The 20106-nt window shown below is 40.0% G+C and overlaps 1 protein-coding gene across 4 annotated transcripts in view; it reads right to left on the minus strand.

Annotated features, from left to right (window-relative positions):
- ELAVL1 (ELAV like RNA binding protein 1) overlaps positions 1 to 20106 on the minus strand; it is a 73486-nt gene that overhangs the window by 18653 nt on the left and 34727 nt on the right. For all 4 annotated transcript variants that reach the window (XM_020978131.2, XM_020978128.2, XM_020978129.2 and 1 more), the window contains one exon: positions 7579 to 7682. In XM_020978131.2, the coding sequence (XP_020833790.1) occupies positions 7579 to 7682 (104 nt within the window). The remainder of the gene's footprint in view (positions 1 to 7578; positions 7683 to 20106) is intronic.

Consider the following 20106-nt stretch of genomic DNA (forward strand, 5'->3'; position numbering starts at 1 on the left):
ACCTGAACCCAGGTTGTCTTTGCTTGAAGGCTAGCTCTCTACCTACAACACACTAACCATCCTTTCAACAATACTTTCTAGAATTCTGCCATGAATTGTAATGTGCAGATTCTATTATCTTCCCTTTTTTTGAAAACAAAGATATTTGCTCTTCTCCTATCCTCCAGTGCCTTCTCAATCCTACCCAGGCTTTCAAAAATCACTGACTGACTCACTAATCACATCTGCCAATTCCTTCAAACCCAAAGATACAGTTCATCTGGCCTGATGACCTGAACTCATCAAGGACTGTTGCTGCCCTCTTATCCTCTCCTTACTTATCCTGGATATCAATTCAATAGTGACCATCTTTATTCTACCCTTTCTAGTCCAAAGATTCTAGGAAGAGAAAACAGTTGAACAGCATTGCCTTCTCTCCATAAGTTACTGTTGTCTCATCTATCACAAGCATTAATCTTATCCATTATTTGATCATCCCTGTTCCTTAGTTTTCTTGACTAGATTCAACTCGATATGAGCTTTCCAACTCTTAACATTGTTGTTACAGGATGATGCCAAGGATTTGTACTCATCCTCTATTAACTGTCCTTGCTTTTGTCTTCTATACACATTTATTAAAAATCTAAATTGATTGGTGAGGTTACATATCCACATTGGTTTCTAGACAATAGCTTTCCTCCTCATCAAAATTTCTTCTTGGTCTTTCAAATTTGGCTTGATAGCTTCTTATCTCTCCTGCACTGACTTCCCCACAGAATTTTAGTCCATGGTATCCTATTTATACTTTCTCTGAACTTTTAAAAACTGACTCTCCTAAAGTGTAGGATGAATTCATTTTGTCCCTGGCTTTGTCACAAATTTGAAAATGATCTGGTCCTATCCCTTCAGAGTTCCCACTATCTCCATCCTAAGAACCATTTCTTTCTTGACAGTGAGAATCAGATAGAGAATAGAAGCTTCCCTTGTTGATTCCTCTATCTCTTGAAGAATGAAATAATAATTAAGAAAAGTCAACAAATTATTAGCCTCTCCACTTGCTACTGAGAGCTCCAGCAGATTTGCAAACAAATGAAGATCCTCATCACCACTATATTATGCTTTGTGCCAAACTTGTGATGTTTCCCAAAATACTCACTAAGTTCATCTTTCTGTCAAGGTAGTCTATAGTATAATTGCCTCTTTTTAATACGAGGATATCTTTCTTAGATCCTGTGAACTTCTGGGTATCTCTACTGCTATTCTTTTAACACTACAGCTGCTTTCTAGATATCTAGTTGGGTAGATACACATAGGCAACATTCTCCCTCCCTTTCTTTCTTCAACTTAAGATCCTTTTAATTAGATGTGTAAGATGCAAATATACAAGAGGCAAATACACTCGCCCAAATTAGGTGCATTCCACTGCTGTTTTCCCGATATTTAAGGCATGGTCCAGAAATCCAAGTCCTATTCTCAGATTGTTTTTCACTTCCTAAATCTGCCTTTTTATTCTGATGTCCTTTGCCTTCAGTTGACTACCTATATCCCTAAGATCTTCAGTTTCTTGTCTGAGACTTTGTAACCTTTATCAATGCTTTCTAGGTTCTTTCCGGCAAAATTATTTGTGCTCATGTGAATTACTAGAAATAGCTGACAGTCATCTGATTTGACAAGTCCTGGGAGGTTCTCAGCCATGTTCTGGATGTCCTAGGAAGAAAGCAGAACTTGCTATTATTGTTGTCGGGTAGATAAATAGCAGTTTCAGAGCCCCCTCAGCAGGAAGTCATCAACCACCACTATTTATCTCTCCTTAGTCTCACTCTTATTATACCAGATGATCTCTTACCTGACAACACTTGGGGGTCCATGTCTACATCCCTTGGAATGTAAGCAGTAACAGCTTCCTCTTCAGTGTGTCCAGAACCTTCCTTTTTGTATCATATTCTTCCACCCTCCAACTTCCTAACAGATTAAGATTCCCCTTTGACCCTTCAAATCCTTTCCTTCCTCTTTTTCACATCAAAGCCTTTCTTTGTTGTTTTTCTGCTTTTAAGTCATTCTCCTGGATAACCTCAAAACTGGTTATTACCACTTTATCTTTTCTTCTAGGAGAGAGACCAGCCTGTACTTTATACACAGTTGTCACTTGGGTATGTAAGAAATACAAGCACTGTACGCTCTATGAAAGCCACTGGAAAATCCCCCATACTTCCTAAATATGAGATGCTCAGTTGTTAGCCATTCTTGCTAGTAGCTCCTAGAAGAACTGTTATGTAAAAGTATCCATGCTTTTTATCTCTGGAGTTGTCATTTTCTTCATCTCCTAAGAACATTGCTATCACTACAACAGCCACACTCAACATCTTTTCCCTTCTTTTACCAAGCTTTGACCCCTTTTGATACTTATTATGCACCCACTATGTGTCAGGCACTATGCTAAATGCTGGAGATACAAAAAGAAAAAGAAATATAGTCCCTACCCTGAAGGAACTTATAATCTAATGAGGGAAGACAATACCCAGAAAGAAGCTGGGGGATGTGGTGGAAGTGGGAAGAGATGCTGCAGCAGAAGTTGGACTTGAAACCAAGCAGAGTAGCTTGTGTCAAATGAAGGGAGGCTTTGGGAGGAGCTTTTCACTTTAGCCTCTAGGCCTCTAATCAGAGACACGGAAGCATCGGCAGGTACTGATGAAGTATGACTAGCAAAGCTGAAGCAATTCCTATGATGATGATGAGTCTCCTGGTGATAAAAGTTTATCCTGGGCAAGCATAATGAAGATGATGGATCTGAAACCAATCAGAGCAGCTGGTGGCAAATGAAGAGATGGCTTCTTCTTGATTAATTGAATGGCATTTTGTTTTCTCTTCAAATGTTTCTCCTTCTGTTTCTCTTCCTTCAGCTTTTCAGTCTTTTTATTTCCTTCTCCAGCTCCTTCCTCCACTTTATCAGATCTTTCTGCTTGAGTCCTTCTAAAATCTTTCTTCAGTTGTAGTCCTTCCTCCTAAAGTTTCCCTTATATAAATGCGTAAATCAACTAGATAAAGACTATAAAGTGCTAGACAGAGTTGTTTTCAGGACAGTCACTCCTCTTCTAGCTCTATTCTTGACTTTCCAGACTTCTCCACCATGCCCCAGTAGGAGTAACTTTCTGCCTCCTGCTTTTCAGGTGCCTTTTATGTATTCCCCATTAGAATGTAAACTCCTTGAGGGCAGGCACTATCTTTTTTTTTTGCTTGTATTTGTATTCTTAGTACTTAGCACAGTGCCTGGCACACAGTAAGTGTTTTAATCAATGCTTACTGATTTAATCTAACCCTTAGAAGCAAATGAACAAGCCTTTGTAGGATGATTCATACCTTTAGAGAAAGGCGAAGCAGGGGGTAAGCTAATAAGTTATTTTTTCTAGGCAGATCTTTTATTAAAATGTTGCCTTAGCTATCCGTTCCACCTGACCAGATGGGAAGGAGTGGGAAGAAGAATTTGCTTTTGTTTAGCTGCCCAACCAATTTATGATTTCACTCCAAACTAGAAGCAGATGTAGAAGAATTTAAAAAGTAGTCATCATATTTCCCACTGCCTTGGTGCCAGGTCTAGTTGTTAATTTGCGCTCAATGGATAGGTGAGTAGGGTAGACAGAGATTCAGCAAAGAGCAGTATCTAAAAGTTCTCCCAAAAGCCCAAGGGAGAGGGAATAAGGGAAGAGGTCAGACCAAGGAGGAAAGAGTAGTATAAAGAAGAATCAGGGCAGCTAGGTGACACAATTGATAGAGCACCAGCTCTGGAGTTAGGAGGACCTGAGTTCAAATCTGGACTCAGACACTTGACACTTATTAGCTGTATGACCCTGGGCAAGTCACTTAACCCCAATTGCCTTGGGGGGGGCGGGGAAGAAGAATCAAGGTACAGGGATTTAGTAATCCTCAATTATGTATAAAAAAAATTTAAGAGTAAAAGGAATAATTTAAGCTTGGAATAAGCCACAGCAACATGACAGCATAAATGTGCCAATAAACACAGGGGCAATAATTTCTACACAGGAATTTCGATGTGCAAAGCCAAAACAGAATGGCGTTATATGAAATAACAGGAAACAGGTAGCCAAAAGATGTGAGACACATGAAATCACCAGAGAAATCCCTGAGAGAAACTGGTAACCACAATTGGCTACTGAACATTATCAAGTAGTGCTATGTATAGAGAAATCAATAAGGAAAATAAATAACAATAGCAGCAGCTCCCATTTCTCTAGTATTTCAAAGTTCACAAAGCATTCTGGACTGAGAGACAGTCTAGACTAGTCTAGTGAATAAAAGAAGCTGCTTTGGAGTCAAGAACTGGTTTCAGACACTGCCCCCTGACTAAACTAGCTTTCTGACCTCATTTAACCCCTCCGTGCTAAATCAGGTTAAGCGATAACTGACAGCTCTCAAACTGTGCATGTGAGTTAGGGGGTGTCTACCCCAAGCATGTGAAAACTTTCCCTAGCAAAATGGGCAGATGACAACAATTTGTTCCAAGAGCCATGAGGTCAGCTGCAGTAGGCACTGTGGGGCACTTAGAGAGCTTGGTAAGACACTGAAGACACCAAGGTCATCCACTGCATCCCAGGCCATTGCCATTTGTCCTGACTTTTGTCTTGCCACTGGACTTTAACGTCTCTGAAAGAGAGAGTAAGGCCAATGACTTTGTGCAACTCTACCTCACTAAAATCCAATTCACATGCAAGTCAAGATGTCCCTGTGATATTATTGGTCCTCTCTGAAAACAAAGGACAAACAATAACCTGGGGCAGTTATTTCAAAAAGGCCTACAACTATTACATGGAGCCAGGCAAAAAGAAACAACAAAACAAAAACAAAGGAACCAGCCAACTGTGAGCTGATAAACCACAAATGAATAATACCCCAAAGCACATTTCTGTAAACCAAAGGATAACACGTAATTATTTCATGCCTTGTAATCTATGCTGAATGATCACTATGTAAAAGATGATCTATAAACATGGAAACACAGAAACTTGAGGAGAAAGAGAGCACTAACAACTGTAAGCACCAGGATGATGGGGACCCCCAGCAGTCCTCTTCATCCCTGTCATTCCCTTCCTACTCCACGTTGGTACCTCAGTGACCCTAGATAGGAGATAGCTAGCTGATATTCAACAAATTCAATGGCCTTGGACACAAAGTATTATCTGGAGGATTCCTTACCAGGATAAACAAATAAGACACTTCATTTCAATTCAGGCCAGAATTGGAGCCCCCAGGAATCACTATGATAGAATCCAGAAGCAGGATTCAGGAAGCAGACATACAGGCCTGGCCCATCTGGAAGAACCCTGATTGCTGGGGCTGCCCATTCTACGTTTCCTAGCAAGCTCACATTGGTCAACAGCCAAATCTCAGAAGCCTGGTCAGAGCCAGAGAGCACTGGGCTGACATAATTCATCAAGCACTTATAAAGCAACTTCCATATGCAATGAACTGGAAATCCCAAGACAAAAATCCTAAAAAGCCTCTCTGCCCTCGAGGAGTTCGGGAGGACACAACATGTACACAGGTAAGTACACACGAGATAACCTGAGGAGAAAGAGAGCGCTAACAACTGGAAGCATCAAAAAGACTTCCCATAGCAGAAGGTTTAAGTTCAGCCTTGAAGAAAGCCAAGGATTGTAACTGATTGAGATGAGGAAGTTCATTTTAGGTACAAAGGACAGCCTGTACAAAGAAAGGGAAGCAGAAAATAGGTCAACACAAAGGAAATATGGCATTTTGGCTGGAATGTAGAGGGAATGAAGAGGAGTGATACGAAATAAGCCTGGAAAGGTAGGCTACAGCCACAAGATATAAGATTCAAACCAGGACTTCATTTGCCCCTAATCCAGATGAATAAATACAGGTAAAGGGCCAGGCATATCTGGACAACTAACTTTCTGGCATTACTTTCAGCCAGCAACAACAAAGAAAGCAAACTCCTGGTATCATGGCAGCTAACAGCATGCCTCCTAGAATTGTGGAATTGTAAGGGACTCTAAATCTGTGTCAGCCGACTGCATTTAGGCAGGTGAGAACCCTCAGTGACAGCCGTCTCTGCCACCCCTCCCACATAGATATATGTGTGTGTGTGTGTGTGTGTGTGTGTGTGTACATATATATAGATAGATAGATAGATAGATATAGATATATATCTATATACATATATATGTGTACACACACACACGTGTGTGTGTGTGTGTGTGTGTGTGTGTGTGTGTGTGTGTGTGTGTGTGTGTATCTGCTGCTGTTCAGTCATTCCTGACTCTTTGCAACCCCATGGACCACTGCTTACCCACAGTGTCAATGGGGTTTTCTCGGCAAAGATACTGGAGTGGTCTGACATTTCCTTCTGCTGTGGATTAAGGGAAACAGAAGCGAAGTGACTTGCCCAGGGTCACTCAGCTATTAAGTGTCTGAGAGCAAATTTGAACTCAGGTCTTCCTGACTCCAGGCCAGTATTCTATCCATTGAGCCACCTAGCTGCCTCTGCCCTCTGCCTCCTATACATACACACACACACACACACACACACACACACACATGCACACGCCTCCTTTTGCTCTATTTTTTTGGTCAATTTAAAGGTGAACAGTTTGTAAATACTAATCTGTGATAAGTCAGATGGATAATCATGAAACTTAACCAAAGGGCTTATGAGGTATGTAAAGGGGGAAAGGAAAAGAAAGGATACAGAAGTGTAAACAAAAAAAAAGTGAGTTAAATATGAGATAGAAGCCTAAGATCATGACAATTCATCAACTAAAATCAAACACAAAGTACTTAATTATCACCTCATATGTGCCAAGCAGAGTGGGGAAAACCTGAGGCAGCTAAATGGTACAGTGGTTAGAGTGCTGGGCCTCGAGTCAGACTTGAGTTCAAAGATGGCCTCAGACACTTACTAGTTGTGTGACCCTGGGCAAGTCACTTAACTTTTGTCCACCTTAGTTTCCACATCTGTAAAATGAGGATGATAATAATAATACCTTCCTCACAAAGCTGTTGTGAGAATCAAATAATATTTGTAAAATGCTTAGCACAGTGCCTGCTACATAGCAAGTATGGAATAACTGCTTGTTCTCTCCCTACTATATAATCTCTGCCCTCAAGAAGTTTACATGTGAGTCATGAATGGCCTTGAATTCAACGACTTCTTGAGGTCCTTTCTGCGCTATTTTTTTTCATTTTACTACTGTGATTACGGCTACTTCCAAAGGAGGTCCCAGAAACGATATCTGGCATTTTATCACGTCTTGGGTGGTTTTGAAAGCTAGCAGAATGTTTCCCCGTGGGGTAACAGAGTCTTACCAATAAGCTCCAAACTTAGAAACTGGATGATACAATGTTGCAGGAACCTTGGGAAACCACCAGGAATATGATTTCATCATACATTATTTATTTAATTTCTCAAATAGAAAAAGAATGGAGATAAAACATTCTTCTGAAGCACCAAAACTCTGAAAAGAATTTCTCTTAATGACACACTAACACATCTAACACACTAAAAGTGGCAGCACTCAATATCACTCTGTTGAATGAAGGGAAGTTGTAATAAAACCTCTTTACCTTAATGGTTTTTGACTGGAGTCTCAGGCCATTCAGTGTGTTTATTGCTCTTTCGGCATCTTTTGCAGTCACGTAATTCACAAAGCCATAGCCTAAGCTGTGTCCTGCATGGAAGAACATATATAATGTTTTAAATGAACCGCCACCACCAACACATCCCAATGTTTGTTTTTTGCAAAGATGTCGGTTATGTTAGAAATCTCCCTCTATAACTAAAGACCACCCCGAAACATCAAAGATTTAGTCACTTTTTCACTAATTATGCCTAGCAGACCTGGGCAAGTACCATGAAGCTGTTAGAATTGTGTGAGGGACTATAGGATACCTGAAACCAGGATCCCACTTCCAAGCATATAAATCACTAACTTAAATGCTTCATCTTTTTAGCTCAGGTTAACTCAAGCAACTGTAGATAATAAGAAAAACTGTAAGACCACAGAGATATGAACATTATTAACGATAAACCAGAGGCTATATCTATGCCGTTCATGAAGAAGAGAAGCCAGGGGCAAGGCGCGGGCACCATGCCATGGCATCATTCTTATCACTCTCATTCTTTGGGGGACAAATTGGAGGGGAGTTGTGAACTTTGATTTATCTTTCATAAGACTATGCAATCTGTTTCACTCCTCTTGGGCCAGCATCCATGGACAAATTGGATCCCTTGGGGCAAAAGGCTGGTTTTCTTTTTGTTAACCTATCCATACAGTGACCTGGAGGCATAACTCTCAGTGGACAAGGAAGATGAAGTTACTTACCTGATGCTCCGTTTCTTTGAATATGAAAACACTAGATGTCCAGTGACAACAGAACTATCTCTGAAAAGAGCTGCTTTTGGCTGGCTTGCAGGTTATTTCCATTATGCTGGACCTGGGCACTCCCTAAGCCACGCCTAAAGGGGCAACCTCAGCTTCCCAAGCCTCAAGAAAACTAAGACGACCTGGTTAACAGGACAGCAACCATGACGGTAATCATAGTCTACTACAGAAGAAGATCCAGGAAAACACCAAGCTCCCAGCCCAATTGCTCCTTTGTACCCATACTGTAACTCACCACCCTGATGTGGAAGACAGGCCTCAGGGCGGAGCAGATACGACACTGGACTGAAGAATGATGGAAGGCCTGGCTTAAAACCCTGCTCTAGATACTTTTTAATCAGATGACACTGGGCTACTTACTTAGCCTCTTTATGCCTCATTTTCCTCATCCATGAAATGAGAGTGTCAGGACTTGCTGGCCTCTGTGGTGTCTTCCAGTTGTAGATTTATGATCCTAGGAGCTCTCCATCCTTACATTCAAGGAAATGGAGTTACCATAAATAAACTAACACCCTCTTTTGGAATGGATTACACATTGGATGTTAACAATAGGTGACATATCTGGACCTGGGACACTGACCTTGTAGGAGGAGACCTATCAAAACGTTATTACCTTCTGGTGCCTAGATAAAAAACTTGATCTCCCAGGTGTTGAAGGAGATCCACATCACTGACTTTGTTCTTCTCAGCTCAGCAGCTTTTCCTGAAGTCATAGGTGAAATGGCACTTTCCCTACTCCAATTAGTCCCAATGAGAGCAAAGCCATAGAATAAGAGATTCTTCCAACTTGGAAAAATCCTAGAAATCCCTTAATCCAACTTCTCATGCACTATAGGAATCTCTTCTTCGGTATCCCTCAAAGATGGTCATCAAGCCTCTACTCAAAGAGCAAAGTGTTTCAACGGACAGCTCCAGTTGCCAGAGAGCTCAAAGAATCTAGAGTTGACATAGAGCTTAGAAGTAAACAATTTCTAACAAATAAATGTACACACTCATACCCACACAATTACCATTCCTTCTTAAGTTGAGCCCAAAGCTAACTCCATGTAACTCTGACCAACTGATTTTAATGATGTAGCTTACTGTTTCAAAACAGAATAAGCAATCAAAAAACTGATTCACAAAAGACTGTTTTGCAACTGGCCCAGAACTAGTTCATGCACTGCCAGCAGATCATCCTAAGGATACTCAAGAACTGGGAAAGGTGATTTTTATCCCTACAGTTCAAATGAAGTTGGGAATAAAAAGTAAGGAGTGTTGCTGGAAGTGAAGAACAAGCTAAGGAAGATGATATTGTGATGGGTAAAGAATTGAGAGATCACTTTACAGAAAAATTGTGCAATGGCCTTTGGAATCATTCTATCCCCACGAACTGCAGGATGGCGGGGAAGAAAGACAGAAAACATGCTAACAGCAGTCTGAAATCACTGTAGGGGCAAGGAACACATTTTCACTCTTCTTTCCCCAGTAGAAATGTTGAGAATACGAATTGTGTTGGTGGTGGCGGCACCTGGATCCTGGATGGTGGCTCAGGATCGACAAGGTCAGACTTCTCATATGTTAAGAAGTCTGATCTAGATTGAGCCATCCTCTGCTTTTTTGTAAAGATCTATCTTTCACTTCCTGGGGGGACTGGTTACGACAGCTGACAGTGAAATCCTTGAAGAAGAAGGGGAACAAATATGAGTACACAGAGGGACAGTAAAATCTTCGAGTTAGGGATGGGAAACCACAGCTGGCTGAGTTCTTCATGCTGTAAATTCTGGTAAAAACAAATTTCTGCCCCAAAAGGGGCATGATGATGGTAACTGACTCCTTGAGGAACTACCAGGGAAATGATATATGGGCTACGTGCTTATGTATCCAAGCACCTTTCTTCCTGTATCCAAGAATTAATCCTCAATCACTTCAATCTTTCTTCAGTTTTTTTTCATGGAAGGAGAACTGACAAAGCACAGTTCTTAATTCTAATACCTTTCCCTTATCAGAACTCAAGAGGCCAGTGTGAATGAGTCCAACCCAGGATACCTGATAGTGTACTGTCCTTGGGAAAGAAGTTATCTCTAAAACACCTAGGTCCAGGAAAATATCAGATGATATCCTTTCTCCAGAAAAAGCTAGGAATCAAGGAAGCTCAGAGTCAGAGCCTCAACCACTGTATAGTTAAAAAGGCACTTTAGTGGTGTCAAACTCAAGCAGAAATAGGGCCACTAATCTGTACATAAGGATCCCTGGGGGCTGCATATTGACTTAGTTTTAAACTGTAATGTTATCTCTGTTTTATTGCATTTTTATTCATTTTGTTAAATACTTCCCAACTATATTTTAATCTGGTTTGGACCTCACTAGGGAGTGTTGCCCTGGGCAAGTCAATTAACTTCTATCTGCACAAAACTGGAAGGAATTGGCCAACCACTCCAGTATCTGTGCCAAGAAATCTCCATGGACAGTTGGTCCACAGGGTCACAAGGAGCAGGACACAACTGCACAACAAGAAGGGAGTATTGGAGATAGGTTGCATGTTTGATACTCTGCTTTGGATCATAGCATGAAATCCTCATTGGCAGTTGAAAATAAGACTAAGAGACTTCTCGTTCTCCTTTCACGTAAACACTCACAAACATAACGGACCATCTGTTACCTGGGAACCTGCACTACTAAGTGAGTAGGCATCTGTACGTACAGAGTCCACTCATTTCAGTACATTAATTTATTACAACATTCAGAATCTTAAAAACAGAGTTTAGCATTTGATTATCATCTTGTATTGCTTCATGTGGTTTGTCTGGTCTTTCCTCACCTAAACTGTAAATTTGAGAACAGGAAACCAATGTACAGTAAGAATTCAATACAGGCAGCCTCTTTCTTAAATAGGTTGTACCCCAAAATTCATTTCTAAGTGAGTTCTCTAGAACGCAGAATACATCTTTGTATAGAAACAATGGGAGCTTAAGCTTCAATACAAAAGCCAATTTAATAATGTAGTCAATCTTTTTGTGGTGGCAAAGAATTGGAAATTGAGAAGATACTCATCAGTTGGGGAATGGCTGAACAAATTGTGGTATATGATTGTGATGGAATACTACTGTGCCACAAGAAATGACAAGCAGGTAAGAAATAGGGAGGTGGATCAGTGGAACAGGTTAAATATGCAAGACACAGTAGTCAATGACTATAGTAATCTATTATTTGATAAACCCAAAGACCCCAGCTTCTGGGATAAGAACCCACTCTTTGAAAAAAACTGCTGGGAAAACTGGAAAAGAGTATGGCAGAAACCAGGCATAGACCCAAATCTCACACCATATACCAAAATAAAGTCAAAATGGGTTCAGGACTTAGATATAAAGGCTGATACCATAAGTAAACTGGGAGAACAAGGAATAGTTTACCTATCAGATCTATGGAGAACAAAAGAATTCATGACCAAACAGGAGATAGAGAACATTATGAAAAGCAAAATGGATAATTTTGATTACATTAAATTGAAAAGTTTTGCACAAACAAAGCCAATGCAACTAAGATTAGAAGGAAGGTAGAAAATTGGGAAAGAATTTTTACAACCAGTCTTTCTGATAAAGGCCTCATTTCTAAAATATATAGAGAATTAAGACAAATTTATAAGAACACAAGCCATTCCCCAATTGATAAATGGTCAAAGGATATGAACAGACAGTTCTCAGATGAAGAAATTAAAGCCATCTATAGTCATATGAAAAAATGCTCTAAATTGTTATTGATTAGAGAAATGCAAATCAAAACAACTCTGAGGTACCACATCACACCTATCAGATTGGCCAACATGACAAAACAGGAAAATGATAAATGTTGGAGAGGATGTGGGAAAATTGGAACGCTAATACATTGCTGGTGGAGTTGTGAAATCATCCAACCATTTTGGAGAACAATTTGGAACTATGCCCAAAGGGATACAAAAATGTGCATACCCTTTGATCCAGCAATAGCACTTCTAGGGCTATATCCCAAAGAGATCAAACAAATGGGAAAAGGACCCACATGTACAAAAATATACATAGCAGCTCTTTTTGTGGTGGCAAAGAACTGGAAATTGAGAGGATGCCCATCAGTTGGGGAATGGCTGAGCAAGTTGTGGTATATGAATGTAATGGAATACTATTGTGCCATAAGAAATGATGAACAGGCTGACTTCAGAAAAACCTGGGAAGACTTATACGGTCTGATGCTGAGTGAAGTGAGCAGAACCAAGAGGACTTTGTACACAATAGCAGCCATGTTATGCAATGACTAAATGTTAAACTGAACCCTTCTCAGCATTACGAGGATCTAAGACATCTCCAGAGGCCTCGGGATGGAAAATGCTGTCCACATCCAAAGAAAGAACTATGGAAGTCTAATCGCTCTCACTTATTTTTACCTTCTGTTGAGTTTTGTTTCATCTTTCTGATGGTTCCTCCTATTGGTTTTAATTTTTACTTACAACTTCACTAATGTGAAAATATGTTTGATGGGTATGTAAATGTATATATAGCTTATGTCAGATTGCGTGCTGTCTTGGGGGGGGAAGGGAGAAAAATTTTCAACTCAAAAGCATATGGAAAAAAAATTTTTAATAAAAATTAAAAAAAAGAAGAAAAGAAATGACAGGCAGGATGCTTTCCGAAAAACCTGAGAAGACTTACATAAACTGATGCAAAGTGAAGTGAGCAGAACCAGGAAAACACTGTACACATAGTAACAACAATACAGTACAATAATCAACTGTGCATGACTCAGCTATTCTCAGTAATACAATAATCCAAGACAATTCCAAAAGATTTAGATGAAAAATGCTATCTAGCTCCAGAGAAAGAACTGATGAAGTCTGAATGCAGACTGAAGCATATTTTGTCTTTTTTTTTTTTTTTGCTGAGGCAATCGGGATTAAGTGATTTGCCCAGGGTCACACAGCTAGTAAGTGTCAAGTGTCTGAGACTGGATTTGAACTCGGCTTCTCCTGACTCCAAGGCCAGAGCTCTATCCACTGTGTCACCTAGCTGTCCTGGAAGCACATTTTTTAAAATTTACTTTATTATTCTTGGTGTTTTCTTTTGCCACATGGCTAAAATTGTAATGTTTTGCAAGACTGCACATAATCTGTATTAAACTGCTTGCCTTTTTAAGGAGGAGACAGGGAGAAATTACGGAACTGAACATTAAAAAAAAGAATGTTAATTCCTGTTTACATGTAATTGAGAGAAAAAGTTAAAAATAACAATATAGCTGAACTGAAGTATTAAGAGGTCAAAGACAAAGAAAGATGTCTTATATCCCAAAATATCTGTAGCAGCACTTCCTACAGTAGGAAATAGCTAGAACCAAAAGAGATGTTCATCAGTTGGAGAATGGTTAAATAAATTAATATGAACATAATGGCATATTGTTGTTCTATAAATGACAAAAATGAGGAATTCAGAGAAACAAGGGAAAATTTATGGGAACTGATGCAGAATAAAGCAAACAGCAGAACCAGGTAAGCAATATATGCAATGACTATATAATTTAAGTGGAAAAAAACCCACTAAAATGAAGACAAATGCTGTGTATTAGGAGGCAATTAGGTGGTGTAGTAGATAGAGTGATGGAATTGTAATAAGAAAGATCTGAGTTCAAATAATGTCTCAGACATTTACCAGCTATGCATATGGGAATTGTGGCTGGGGATGGGGAGGCAAAAAGTCATTTAGCTTCTCCTAGCCTCAGTTTCCTCATCTGTAAAATAGGAAAAATAATAGTACCTGTCTTACAGGGTTGTTGTGATGATCAAACAAAAATACATATATATAACTTTGCAAATTTTAAAGCACTATATAAACAATAGCTATTATTAGATAATATTATTAAAAGTAATATAAACTGTGGGCTTCCTGCTATATCTTTCTGATCTCTAGGGATCTCCAGAGACAGAATATTATCTGACACCCTGCTGGATCTAGGAATTTTAGAAATGTTCTTCTCTTAAGGGTACCAACAGATATTCTGGCCTAGACTCATTCACCCTGGGTAGTAGCTGTAGCAGTCATAGTAGTATTGGTACTAGTATTAGTACTAATACTAATAGTAGTACTACTGGTACTACTATTGACCATTCTTGGCCCTGGAAAAGGGATGAAGAGATGCATTTCTCTCCTTTCATTTAAAAAATAGGGGAACATTGGAGTAGAATGTTGTAGCAATCATCACCTATCAAATACAGCTGTAATGCTGTGTTGGTCAGTTTTGCTTAGCTGTTTTCCTTTGTTACAAAGGGAAGGCTCATGGAACTAAGAATATAATGTAAAACAAAATCATCAATTAAACTTTATATTAATCAGTCAATCTACAGGTATTTATTAAGTACCTACTGTGTGCCAAGCACTTGAAACAAGTACAAAGAATGAAAGAATCCCTACTCCCAAAGAGTTTACACTGTAATGGGAAAGACAAATACACATACAACTTAAACAAAAACTGAAGAAATACAAGCATAGACAAAGTAGGTAAGTACAATGCAGTTTGAGAGGTAGAACACTAGTAACTGGGAGGATCAGGATAGGCTTCATGCAGAAGATGGCACTTGAACTGCATCTTTAAAGAAAGAATAGGACTGAGGGGGAGGTAAGAAGAGAATGCCTTCCAGGCCTGCAAGATAGCCAGTGTAAAGTTCAGTTTTCCTTTTTCTTCTTTTCCTATGGGAAAATGGATCCCAGTTTCCAGCTTAGAGTTCAAAATGCCAAGGACATCTCTCATTCTACTACAATCCCAGTCTCTAGTGGAGAATCTCCTCTACTGCTATCCCCTATGCCACAGCAGTGAGAGAGGGGGCTATTCCTCTCCTCTTGCTCATGGTGACAACAACAGAAGGATCCCTCAAATGAGTGAAAAGTAGACTGTTTCTGCAGGATTAGGGATCTCAATTGCCTTTCTCTGCATGAGGGGGAATGGTGGGCAGGAAGAGAGGGGAAAGATTTTCTGCCAGAGAAAAAGGAAGTTTCCGTTGAAGCTTGGCCTGAGACACAATAAGCTGTTATAATTACAGGTATGGATGTATGGATTCTAGGCATATACCTCCCCCAACCCCCAACTCTGATGCTGAGAACTCGCCTTTCCTCTTCAAGGCCAAATCCATGGCTGATTTGTCTGTGTCCCAGGAAATTCCACCATTGGTACCTCAGATCCAACGGATCACCAAAGCAGAGAAAATAACACAATGGTACTCAAGTAGAAACATTTTATGAGAAAACCATCACAGACAGTTCTACAGTCAGGTTAGGTTCCCCTCCAGGAAGAAGGCATAACGTATAAAGTAACCTTTTAGAAGGAGTCTTCCACCAAATTCCTCTTTCAGCCAGTTTTGCCTAGGATAAGGAGCTATGACTCCTGGCAGAATCTGAATTCCCCGGGAGACTCGAGAGCCACTGTGGATAGCACTCACAGGCAGAAGCCTAAAGCCAAAGGACTCCACAGAAAGTCCAGCCACATAACTGTGGGACTTAGGTAAGTGAAAAGGATTGGGTGTTTCTACACCCAATCATTGGTAGGGTAGGGGTGGAGGGGAGATAAAGAGTACAGGATAGTTGGCCACACCATAAAGGTCCCTTCCTCACATCGCAAGCATGAAAAGAAAGCCAAGTTTTGCATAATAAAGATTAGTCATTAAGGCAAAGGGAAATCTCCTCAGCAGTCTTCACATTAGAGGGGAAATCTGTGAAAGAAGAGCTCCCTGTCCACCAAAGCCTTTGTTTTGAGGGCAGGTAGAACTAGAAGAACATCATCCTTCTCCAAATTAATAGGATGGGGGAGGGGGGGAGGTGGCAACTAAGTGGCACAGTAGCTACAGCACCAGCCCTGGAGTCACGAGGACCTGAGTTCAAATCCAGCCTCAGACACTTGACACGAGCGGTATGAACCTCGGCAACTCACTTAACCCCATTGCCTACCCTCCCTCCCTCCAAAAGAAAAAATTGTATATGGGCAGTAGCAGAAATGGAAATTGGCCTAGAAACACTCCTGTGAAGGGATGGATAGGCCTGGATATGTCCTCTGCATTCCTCCAGAGGTGTCTGAGAGAATAAAAACTGTAGCAAAAAGGGGCAAGGAGGACTGGCTGAGGTAAGAAGGAGGAGGGAGTAGGAGAGGGAAGAAAACTCAGGGAGCAGTAAGCTAAATTCTTCAGTGATTGTTTTATTTGTTCACAAAGGCCTAAAGGAGGGCTGGAGGAAAGAGAGTTGAAAGAGCCTCAAAGTATGGGTGGGGAGTTCCTCTAAGAAAAATAAAAGGGGTGGTGGTGGGGGGGAAATTAATACCAGGTCTCTAGTTCAAGTACAGAGGGGTAGGAGGGAGTAGTCTCCTAATTCTGCTTCTCAGTCACCTCCACAAACAGACGTGATCAAACACAACCTAGTAAGGAGAAATAATCTCTGTGAGGTAAATTACATACACATGTACAAACTGACAACTTAAGTGCAGATCATGGGGTTAAGTGACTTGCCCAGAATCACACAGCCCAGTCCAATACTATTAACACCACACTATGGGACAAAGCAATACTCAGTTTTTGCAAACAAAAAGTTGGAAACTTTTTTTTCACAAAATTTTTTTTAAGTAAGCAGTATTACAGATTTAGAGCTGGAATGGTGAGCTCAGAAACGATCTTATTTAAAGCCCTTATTTTGTAGAGAAGGAAGCTGAAGTCCCAAGACAAGAAGGGACTCTCCCCAGGTGACACAGGCACTAACTCAGTGGCAGAGAGAGGATTCAAAGGCATACTTTCCATTTCACAGAACCATACTTCCTCCATAGGACTTATAATCCAAAAGACATTTCTTCTACCTAATATTATGAAGTGTAAGCCAACTCTAGTATACAGATCAACCTGAATTTTTATTTAAAATTTAGCTTATAACTTATATAGCTAAGCAGCCAAAAGGCTTGGCTTCAGATCAGGGAAGGCAGACAAACAGGAAATAAGGACTGTGCAGATGCTGCCTGGCCAGAGGAAAGCACAGCAGCAGTGACAGTGAGCCAGTGTGCTCTAAGCAGCTCCTGTGTACATGTTTCAAATACCATTTCAGACATCTGATAGACTCTTTGTGTGGGTTTGGGCAGCTTTGAATTCTTTTTTGCACAGCCAATGAAAACAGCACAGAACAGTTCAGGAGGGAGAGGGCAGCCGTGGCCTTCCGTATCTTCTTTTCTCCCCCAGCTCTCTCCCTAGACACAGACACAGGAGCACATGGACGTACCAAATTCTACAAAACTAAGATTGCACTGGCTGTGTGTGCACAGTTTTTGAATTGTAGGTGCTTAGTAAACATCTGCTAATGTCCTGTCAATGGCCCAAGTCACTGTTGTTGGTGCTTCCCTTTGGGTCGTGAAGCTGCAGCATTTCCTCCTTCTCACTTCAAGTGAGCCCAATTTTCTTTTCACTAATCTCTAAGTAAAACTTATCATTTTCCTTCAATTATTTAAAAACATTCTGCGAGGGAGTTCACAATTTACCCAGACTGCCAAAAGAGTCCAAGAGACATTTCTGCTCTGGAGCTACGGCACAAAACCAAGTACCTTGATGACGACGTAGAGAAATCTGTGTAGTAGCATCATTGTGAACCAAAAGATGGTTCAGATCACTGAGATGCGGGATATGTTCAAGGCTCCCCTGTTTACGACTTTTATTGAGCTGTGCGTCAAGGCCTGACCAGGACACAACTTTTATGGTTTGCTATTTCGTAATAATAATTCTAACAATAAGATACTTACATTGTACTGCATAGTATTCTATAGATTGGGGGTGGGGGGAGAGTGGAGTTAAGGGGAGTTAGCTGCAAAGAGAAGGCCCCTAGTGAATAGTACCACACTAGGCCAAGTTATTTTTATAATAGTAAAATATTAGGTGTTTGTGTGTATGTGTGTGTGTGTGTGCATATACATATATATATAAATGGTATATATGGAGATGTATATACACGCATGCATAAATGTGCATATATACAAACACACAGATACACACACATATAAAAACATGTATGTGCTTATGTATCTGGAATAAGTAGTGGCATCACAGAGTACTAGCACGAGGGGTGCTATTACAGATCACCTATATCAACAACCACATTTTACAAATTAAAGAGTCCATGGTTATAGCTCAGCTTAACCCGAGTGAAGGGGAACTAAAATATATATGTCCTTTAAAATAAGCCTATGTGCGTGTGTGTATGTATATATACATGTATGTGCATATATGTATGCGTATATAAATAATATGTGTGTGTACATACACACACACGTATATTTCCCCAAAGCACAATATCCAGAATATAAAGGTATTATGAGTGTTCTTCTCCCTCAAAGTTTTGTTTTAGGGAAAAGCAGCTAATCTAAAAGCGTAGCAAAAGGTGCTCCCATATTTTTGGAGGTGTTCTACCTCCTTACAACTTCACAGATTTATGTTTTAATTACTTTGATAAAGCACCATTAAATTTTTATATGACTAAAAATTAATCTTAAAACTATCAACATGAAAAACAGCTTTCAAATGTATTAATTACATTTTCTAGAACATGTGTGGTATAGCTAGACTTGGAGTCAGGAGTTGAATCCTAGCTTAAAATCTTATGTGACTTTGGGCATGGCAGTTAACCCTTCTGAGCCTTCTTCATCTATAAAATGTGGGTAATAATATTTCTACTATCTACATCAGAAAGTTGTTGTTAAGAAAAGTCATTTGTGAATTTTAAAGCTGAAGTTGTGAACAATATATATTAAGGTTATAGCAAAGAAGAATGAAGCTTAGGTAGGAAAAAACAGAACACATCTAAACACTGTTAAATAAAATGAATCCTATTGGCTACTTTGGTACAATCAGACATCTTAAATCACATCTTTCTGTGCAAAGCCTCAAATCACACACCCTATCTTTGGGATAGAGCCCTCTGGCTCTGGTGTATGGGGACCCTAAGGAATTTTAATCATCAGATCCTCAGAATTTTTCCTCTTCACCGAGCATATTCTCTACATGCTGAGTAAGAGCATACCTACTAAGTACTAGGGAGTATGATGTCCAAATTGCTTTTGGTTTAGTGAACTGAGTCAAGCTCACTGACATCACACCCTTTAAAAAAATTAAATGCAGCTTATGTTTACATGGTAAGCCTCTTGTTGCTTTCAATGGTTCTGAACAAATCCTTAGAATCATTTCTTTGTGAGACTGAGCTCACCAAGGCCACACGTTATGTGCGCTTCATGCTCATATTCCTTCGTAAACTGGAACGAATGAATTCACCGAGTCTAGGTAATGCCAGCAATATAAAGCTATAACATTCGTTAAGATGAGCAAGAACTGAAAATTCTCTACTAAAATATACCGGCTGATACGTGAGAAAAGTAAAGAACAAATTCAGCACACTAAAATTTCCCTCCTATGAACTCTGAGATAGCAACTTCAATGTGCTCGGTAGGGGCTGGCCTGTTGGAACAGGAGAGAAACACAGACTTCTGACACTTTCTTCTTACAGTAAATGTTAAATTTCATAGAGTCATCAAGCCCAAGTTATCTAGAGGCAGGAACCAATCTGCTCTATTCTAAGCCACAAATAAACCAGAGCACTGGGAGAAATGGGCAGCAGAACTCAAATACACTAGTACCCAATATGCACAAGCTGCTTGAAAAGACATGCTAGCAAAATGTCATTACGACAACTATTATTTAAATAAG

The sequence above is a fragment of the Phascolarctos cinereus genome, unplaced genomic scaffold, assembly GCF_003287225.1.
Source record: "Phascolarctos cinereus isolate Bilbo 61053 unplaced genomic scaffold, phaCin_HiC Scaffold_4;HRSCAF=312, whole genome shotgun sequence".
NCBI classification, from domain to species: Eukaryota; Metazoa; Chordata; class Mammalia; order Diprotodontia; family Phascolarctidae; genus Phascolarctos; species Phascolarctos cinereus.